The sequence below is a fragment of the Cucumis sativus genome, chromosome 5 (assembly GCF_000004075.3).
Source record: "Cucumis sativus cultivar 9930 chromosome 5, Cucumber_9930_V3, whole genome shotgun sequence".
Classification (NCBI taxonomy): domain Eukaryota; kingdom Viridiplantae; phylum Streptophyta; class Magnoliopsida; order Cucurbitales; family Cucurbitaceae; genus Cucumis; species Cucumis sativus.
The window spans coordinates 29,936,248-29,945,509 of record NC_026659.2 but is presented as its reverse complement, the minus strand read 5'-3'; the positions used below and the strand labels follow the sequence as shown (position 1 = coordinate 29,945,509).

The following is a 9,262-nucleotide window of genomic DNA, read 5'->3' as shown; positions in this document are numbered from 1 at the left end:
TTTTATTACTATTTTTGATGAGGTAAATTAGAACTGCACATAACAACAGAGACCCAACTGGTGAAGAATGAGATACCAACTACCATGTTGAAAAATGAATGATTTCATCCTTTAATCCACTAGTAGTAAACTCAAAACAAATGTGTTTAATATAGAAATATGACATTATGTATTTCTAGATATTTTTATTTGATATAAATCTACATTTTAAAATTTAAAGTGATAAGAACATAAGCGGAAATTATTTTAAATGACAAATATAGAATGGTAAGAATTGAAACCTTTAACCTCAATCTAAATTACCACTCAATCTAAATCATATCCGCAAAAGAAAAGATAAATCCAATCTCTACATCAAATGTTATGTTAAATAAGATTTCAGGTAAAAATGCTTAGGCTAAATTGGTTATATCTCTCCCTAGAAACTCACCATTTGCCAGTCTACCAATACTAGTTCCCGCAATGTAGCCACCGGACCAAGCATTCTGCAAAAGAAGAAAAATGGTAGAACACACAAACAACGAAGAATATCTTATAAATAACTTCTTGGTTCTAAATATGACTTTGCATTTTACCTGAAAGTTGAAACCTCCTGTTACGCCATCAACGTTTAGCACCTACGGTGCAACATGATAGAATTTCAATGAAGTCTCTGCTATGTTTTTGATGTATTGATAACTCTAGGATATCATAAAAATTACCTCCCCGGCGAAGAATAGGCGAGAATGAATTTTGCTCTCCATTGTTTTAAGTGAGATCTAGACAAGGAAGGACGGAAAAATAAAATAAAAACAGTTGCAAGCTATATTGTGTTCCCATTTCTTATTATCTTTTTGAGAGGTAGAAGAGAACCTCTGATAGCGGAACGCCTCCAGCGGTGACAAATTCATCCTTAAATTGACCCTTCACGAAGAGAGAGCTTATAGAATCAAGGAAGAAATAAAATCTCATTTTAAAACATGGAAAAGCTACCATGTGTACCTTCCCCAAGATCTTAAATATGCATTGCTTCAACAGAGAAGAAATGGAAGCTAACGATTTGTTTGAGATGGAAGCCCACAAAATCTCATCATTTATTTCCTGGACATTGAAAAAACGGAAAGTAATTGCTATGGTGAATTACTAAAAAACTATAGTGTGCTGATTTTCTAATGGGGATATAGCGTCAAAACCTCTCGATCCAATAAATATTTCCAAAATCTTTTCACTAGGCCAAACTCTGAAGGACACGAACTATGCACTTTTTGTTTCTGCAAATGTGTTGAGAGCACATAGGAATTGTCAAGTAATACAACATATGAGAGAGGAGAGTCATCAAAACGAGTAGTTTCTTCAACATCTTAAAGTAGACATTTAAAAAAAATTGTGATTTTTAATTCAACTAATAAGATACTAAAAGATGATGGTGTCTGGATGAAAAACCAAAAGTTAGATATTACTGAAGTGGAAGAAACTAGGAACTTGCATGAACGGTATGTGATCCAAAAATACCATAAACTGAGATTTATGCCGGGTAAGAATTGTTTTGACTTCTTCCAAATGCAAATCAGGTGTAAAATCCACAATGAGCAGGCCTACATTAAAACATATATTAGCTCAGAAAATTTACAACTATAACATGGAAGTAGTTAAGAAACCTTTATAATCTGAAGCGAATAGGTCACGAGCACCCCAAGCTGATAAACGAAGAATTACCGGTCCACTAAGTCCCCAATGTGTGACAAGCATAGGGCCAACCTAAAAATGAAAAAAATTTGATGCATAGTTGCATTTTGTGTTAACACACTGCATGAAGAAGTTGCCTAGTTTGATAAAAAAAAGTAAACAGAACTTGCCTGAGTATATTGTGGGAGATGCCGTTGTATGTTTTCTAACTTAAGCTTTGCTCTGACCTTCGGAAATGAAACCTGACATTGGCATATAATTACGAATAAGATATGAGCAGACGATGATGTGACCAATTTTCTAAGAGTATTCGTACAAAAATAGAGAGAAAAATGGCAGCTATCATATAGTTCTCCTTGCAAGATGATCTCGTAAGTCCTTTGATGTGATCCTGAAGGCCTCAGGACTCAACCTTAGAGAACTGTTGATAAAACCTTCCTACTACTAGAATATGCAGGAAAAATAACAGAGATTAAAAAAAAAAGGAATAAAATTGGAAAGCCAAGAATTTACGTGAAAAAACTCGAAACCCTAGAAAAACACCAAAACTGGAAAAAATAATTAAAAAATTAAAAGGAAACCACAAAACTGGGAAATAATAGAACTTATGAGGAAAACTCCAAACCTGAAGAAAAATCAGGACCCACAAAAAAGAAATCCACTATGTGAAAATTGTTACATTCACATAGAATTGTTCTCTCCCTGATCCCAATTGCAAGAGTCCTATCTCAAATCTTTTATACTACTACACCCTTTTATCTAGCCTCAAACTAGAGCAATGAAAAAGGGAATTTAAGTATAGTTAGTAACACAGGCTTAAAGTATTTCTAACTGAGACAATTTGAAACTAAAGACATAATACTTTTATAGTGCTTGGAGTCCATTTCCTTGAACCTTTTCGGTGTGAGAGAACCACTCTTTTAATATTCTTCCAAAGCCCAACAAAGACATCAAACAATGAGTATAAGGATAAGCAACCACGTTCCAACACATGACCATTACCCTGCAATCGTGCATGTGCATAATGAAAAGCCCCTAAGAATCTCTTGAAAGGTCCCTACAGCCCTATTTGCCTGCCCATCGGCACATACCCAAGTAAGTGTCTGCACATGGTGACTCAAGATGATTAGGGTGTCAAATGGAGCCTAAATAATTAACCAATCAATAATGTCCAACTAAAAACACGAAGAAATTTTGCCTCAGACAAGAGGAGAAAAAAGCATGCACCAAAAAATCATAAAAAGAAAGCATTTTCTCATCCATTGAAATTAAGTGCAGGTTTAGAATGCCTTTCTAAGTGTTCGTAAAATGTTTTCCAGTAAAAACACTTTTTATATACTTAAAAACGTCGCTTCAAACGGATACTAAGGGGTACAGAAAAAAAATGATCACTAAAGCAAAAGAAGGAGATTGGAGCTTACCCCAGACAACTCTGCCAATTGAGGATCTTCAATCTTGAAAGTAAATAAGCTAGGCACCGGGTCAATGAGTGAATGTCCAAGCTGAGCAGCTAGACTAAAGCCCTTGATAAAAGTAACAAGTTTAAGGGATCAAGCCAATCATAATACAATCAAGCACAAAAGCCAGACAGCAATTGCAACCTGCCGACTACTCCCACTAGCAATCAGTAAATAGTTTGCTTCAACATGTTCAAAACAATTGATAAGCTTTTGAATCTTCAAAGCGAACTTTCCACCAGTACTAATTGATGCACTTGCAACAACCTTTCCAGTCTGCAAGGAAACTAATCAAATAATTCAAAACTCGGCATAAAAGTATTTACACAAACCACTTGACTGCACTGGATTTTCTGAAAATTAGTCGAAACGCCAAATACTGTACACCGAGAACAGAGCAGGCAATTAACAAACCTCCAGTGCGTTTGGCTTCAGACATCAAACAATCAACTACCGAAGAAGAACAATTGCTGACAGGAAAAACCCTTCCATCATCCTCAACCTATTCGAAATTTAAACACAAATTCATATATGGTCATAAGGAAGCAAGAAGAGATCAACTGCTTTGAAACAACCTTCAGTTCAACTCCATGATTGGAAAACCAGGACATTGTATCCATCGGACCGTGAACATTGAAGAAAGGACCCCTAAATTCTTTATGCCCTCTAGGGTAATGCTCTGCCAAACTCTAGAAGAAGTATATTTATCAAACAGATAATATGCATTCCATGTTCTTGATTATCAATCCAAGATAAATTAAGAACTAGTTGATGAAAGTCCCTCACCTTTGCATCAGTATAATGCCCATTCGTCACATTGCATCGGCCTCCTCCGGAAATTTTAACCTGCTCAAGAGTAAAATAAAGAATATAAATATATATATATATAACAAAAAAAAATATAACAAGAAAATGAGGGATAGTGTAGAACCTTGGAAAGGGGTCTTCCTTTCTCAATAACAACGACATTGAGATTGGGGGCGAGGGTTTTAGCTCTAATAGCTCCATAAACACCTGCTGCTCCACCTCCTACCACCACCAAGAGTTCTTCATTCAACTATTCAAGTATCCATCACAATTCACAAACACAGAATAAATTATTCTGATATGCTTCGTTTCTGAAAACCCAACAAAGAAATTGATATGGGAGTAAAAAAAAAAATCACCTTTTGAGCTGCAACAAAGGAAGTTAAAGCTTTTGTCAAATTCATTTTGTGAATCTGTGGAAGTGGGCGGTTTGATTGGGAAGTAATGTTGAAGTAGAAGCTGCCGCAGCAGCTGGGCAGGATAAATATCAGAGTACATGAATATAATCCAAATGCGTGGTTTAGGTATTTAAGAATGTTTAAATCTTATTTTGGAAAGTCTTTGTGTTATTATTTTTTTTTCTCATAAACTTCTTTATAATAATTTAGTTATTTAATTTTTAAATAAAAGCTAATTTGATAATTTTTTCAAAATTTAGGGGCATCTTCTAAACAAAGTAATCGTAAGGTATTATTTTTTATTTTATTTTTTCAAGCATTTTAAAGTAATAACAACATATTGAATCAAAGATATAACCAAATTCTTTCAACATCTATAATTCATTTAAATTTTGTGGACTATATTTTATAAATAGTTTATATTTTGAAACTATTTTTCAAGAATAACGTACGTACCTCAAGAATAGTGTGAATACAAAACTATAGATAAAAATGAGTGTTTGTAGATGAAGTCAACTTTCATGTAATGAACTCGCATCTTCTATTTTTACTTTATTTATATATACATATATTATATATATATATATATTACACTTAGTCTCACACTTTCTTATTTTCTCATTATTTATGTACATTAGCGTGGGGCTCACACATTCTATTTTTTCTTTATTATATATATTAAACATTCAAATTCTCAATTTTTCATCCTCAATTTTTCATTAAATTTATTTTTTTAATTTAATTTAATTATTTCTTAATCAAAATTATACATATATATTTTTATATTTTTTTAAAAAGCCCATATATTAACAAAATATGTTATTAGAAAATATATTAAACAAATAAAAATAGTAATAATAATAATTGAGTGAATTGAAGTTACTAAAATAATAATAATAACAATACTTGAAGCCACCAATACACCTTGTCAATGCAATAAAAAAAATTAATGTTTATGACAAAAAAAATTGATTCAAATACAAACTAAATTTCAAAAAATTAACTAATAATTTTAAAAAATTAACTAATAATTTTTTATTGTAAATTATTATTATTATTATTTGTAGAGTAAGCTTCACCTTTTTTCATTATTATTTTATTTTAATTTTTTAAATATATTTTTTAATAACCTATTTTGTTAATATATGTTTTTAAAAATAGAAAATTATAAAAAGATAGGTATAATTTTAGTTTAAGAAATAATTAAATTAAATTAGAAAAGTTGAATTTAATAAGAAAAGTTGAAAATTGAGATATTTAATATATATATATAAAGAAAAAAGAAAAGAAAAATATTGATTTAATTAAATTTTTTAAATTTAATTTGGAATTGAACCACACCTAATATAATGTATATAAATAATGAAAAAATAAAAAGGTGTGAAACTACTCCCCGAAACAAAATATACGATAAGTAATGCAACAAAATAGAAAAGATAACGAAAAGACGGCAATATTTGTCGTGGAATAGATTTTGGTTTGTTTTTCAAAAATTAAGTGCAAATTAAAAAATTGAGTGCATTATAACTATGGATAAAAATAGAATTAATTTCTTGTCTTTATTAATTTAGAGAAATCGGTTGCAATAATTTTTTTTACATAATTGTTAGCTTTTCTTTATGAAAATTAACTGTAAAATGAAGTAAAATAGTGCTTCTTGTGAGTTTTAATTTTAAATTAGAAAATTTAGTTAATGTTAATAAATTAATTCTAAATTTGTAGATTTATTGTTTTAAAATTTAAAACTTATTTTGATGGTAGACTTTTTAAAATGTCTCTTTTATATTGGGAATGGAAATATGTTTTTGTGCTCATGAATATACTGTTTGTTAGGCGTGATCACATCACAATGTCATTCAACTCAAAATTTCCCTAACACTCACCAAAATAATAGCCTTAATTTTCATAAGTTGGCTGTTACTGTAGTAATATGGCTACACATTTACAACATTAATTTTCAAACTCACACCAAACATAACAATGTAAAAGTTAGAAGTTACTCCATAAATTTTTCTAACCTAGGATTCCAAATTACGGGCTTATAATTATTATTATTTTTTTTTTACCCTAAGAAAGAATCCATTCTCATCATCCTACTTACCTCTTCCCATTGCTCCAAGATAAATAAGAGGGAAAACTTTGTAAAAAAATAAAAGAGTAAAAAATGAGGGAATTTCAAATGTGAATGTCTGGCCGAATGGCTAATTAGAGGGTGTCACGTGGTGATGACGTGAGCATATGACCCACTAAAACAAGGTTGGATTGCCAATGTTGGAGGATGTTTTATCTTTTATGCTAATATCTCTTTTAATCTAATGCTTAGTATCATTCCACCGAATAAGTTGTTGATTAATATTGTGAATATGATTGGTTTGCTACCACTAGATAATACAAACAAATAAAAGAAAATTATTATTAGTAGCTTTATGATTTTTTTTCTTTCTAAATCTGTTCCAAAAACGAAAATGAGGATTTTCCTTCCAACATTTCCTTCTTTCATAGCCTAACAAATCAAATACTTACTTGAACGTTGAGAAATCATACAATTAATAAATAGAGAGCAAAGAAGACACCCCGGATAAGAGATGGCTAAGATTGAAGGCATAGTGAGGTGGAAATGAGTTTGAGGAGGGTTACAACAACCATCATTGTCATTAGGAAGAGAAAAATGAGAGAAATTGGTAGTGGTAATGAAAATAGAAGGGCCAGGCCGGGCTCCAACTCTCCTTCAATTTTATCTTATTTATATAATATATATAAATAAAACTATTTAATTTTTGTTAGCCTCTTCCAATTCCGCTTCAAAAGGTGTATATTAGATGGTCTTGATTACAATGGTAATATTTGTGACGAGTTGGTAGAGCAAATCTAAAAAGCTTTAATCCAGTTTGGTTTATTGAATATCATAATTGATTGGAATATAATATTTCAAAATCCATCTATCAATACAATTTTTGGATACGCCACTATTAAGAGAAAATGAGTGACTTGCGGGTTAGAATTCTAGTAAGAGAGAGGAGGAGGCCAAAGGAGAAGAGGAGAGAAAGAGAAAAACCATGGAAGAAGAGAGAAGAGGGGGAAATGAGTTTGAGGGTTGAAGTTCAGGACGAGGAAGAAAAGGAGGGAGTGTGGGAATGGGAATAAAAAGTAGATAAATGTACTCTACGACTATTTTTCAAGTTCGAAGGCAATGGTATTTTTTTTTCAAAATTTAGTGACATGTTTTAAGGAGGAATTTGGATAAATAATATAACTTTTGAAAATAATTATTGAAATATTATAGTTTTAAAAATATTTATAAAAATGTAGTAGTATTCCAAGATATTGATTTCTTGAATTCTAACTTTTTATTTTTATTTTTATTGTTTGTTAAACTTTAAATCTCCTTTGTTTTGTAGGTAATTATCTCCATGTTAAGCAAAGTAATGGTAAGCTATTTTTTTTCATCAAACTTAGTTCCTTTAATAATTTTGTAAATAGTTTGTTTTTTATACTATTTATAATAATTTTAAGGAAATTATTTTAGAAGTTCTTTTTATAAAAAATTAATTAAAAAAAAACTATTTACACCCATGACAAAAAAAAAAAAAAAACCACTAATACCTATTTGGTTGGAGGTTTTTTTAAGTGAGAATGATTTTATAGACTTCAAGCTTGATTTCATTTCTAAGACATCTTATATTCCCTTTCACCTTTGATTTTGTTTTACCTTAGAAAGAGTGAATTTATTACAATTCTTTCCCTCAATGCAAACTTTCCTATTTTGACTTTTTCTCTTACTCGTCATTTGTTATTTTTTTAATAATATAATTTTTTTTAAAACAAAATTTTGAGTTTTTTTTTATAAATATAACAAACTGGTAAGATACTTACACTATATAGAACAATTTTGAAAATGAAAAAAATCATGACATACGATCATGTAGAAAATGATACACGATCATGTAGTTTTTTTAACGATGAAAAAAATATTTCGTGTAATTATTTTTCGAAATGATCATGATATGCGATTGTGTATCGAAGACGATCATGTAGTTCTTTTTAACGATGATTTTTTTTTTTTTTTGTAATTCTTCTTCTAAACAATTATGATACACGATTCTGTAGAAAGTTATACACGATATTGTAGAAAATTATTCACGATCATGTAGTTCTTTTTAACAATGAAAAAATGCTTTAAATCTAAACGATCGTTTATATCATATTAAAGTAATATTTAAACTATCTTGATATTCTGGTAAATGAGTTGCAACAAAGAAATAAAAAATGAAGAAAGAAAAAAAATAAAGATAAAGATGAATAAAAATAGAAGAAAAAAAATTTTAGTAGAGGAGCTATAACAAAAGAAAATGAAGAAAATCTTGATATTTTGGAAAATGAGATGTAAAAAAGAAAGAGAAAAAAAAAGAAAAAGATGAATAAAAATAGAAAAAGAAAATCTGGAATGAGAGCAATAAAAAAGAAAGAGAAATAAGCTATAAGAAAGAGAAAATGAAGAAAATCTTGATATAGAATTTGAAAGAGGAGCCCTACGAAATAAAAAGAAGTGGTAGGAAACAGAAAATGAAAAAAAATCTTGATATTATCGAAAATGAGATAAAAAAAGCGGTAGGAAATAGAAAATGAAAAAAATCTTGATATTGTGGAAAATGAGATAAGAAAGAAAGAGAAAAGGAAGAAAAAAAATGAAGAAATAGAAGAAATAAAATATAGAAGAGGAACCAAAAATTTTTGGAGTGAAATGAATAAATAAAAGAAAGGGAGTCTTTGAATCATTCCCAATATAAATGATAAATTTGAAATTTATAAAATAATTTATATTAGCTTCCTGGACTATTTGACTATTTGACTTTGTTATGTGAACACGATAAATATTTTATTATTTGTTATATTTATTAAAATTTTTACTTTTCTTATATTATTTAATTAAAATAA

At 29.6% G+C, this 9,262-nt stretch overlaps 1 protein-coding gene across 2 annotated transcripts; it reads right to left on the bottom strand.

Moving 5' to 3' along the window:
- Window positions 1-262: 262 nt before the first annotated feature.
- On the bottom strand, window positions 263-4,466 carry LOC101210627 (hypothetical protein). 2 transcript variants are annotated; one of them, XM_031885027.1, is made up of 16 exons: window positions 4,289-4,466; window positions 4,054-4,151; window positions 3,909-3,968; window positions 3,698-3,811; window positions 3,537-3,624; window positions 3,267-3,409; window positions 3,087-3,188; window positions 1,836-1,907; window positions 1,638-1,737; window positions 1,492-1,574; window positions 1,173-1,250; window positions 982-1,080; window positions 853-903; window positions 702-758; window positions 576-617; window positions 263-485 (listed from the first exon to the last, which is right to left on the bottom strand). In XM_031885027.1, exons 1-16 carry the CDS (start codon window positions 4,425-4,427, stop codon window positions 393-395), a joined length of 1,419 nt encoding a protein of 472 aa, XP_031740887.1. In that variant the 5' UTR covers window positions 4,428-4,466; the 3' UTR covers window positions 263-392. The 2 variants fall into 2 exon arrangements, with proteins under 2 accessions (XP_031740887.1, XP_004148683.1); XM_004148635.3 differs by having other exon boundaries at window positions 4,054-4,179; window positions 4,289-4,447.
- Window positions 4,467-9,262: the final 4,796 nt, after the last annotated feature.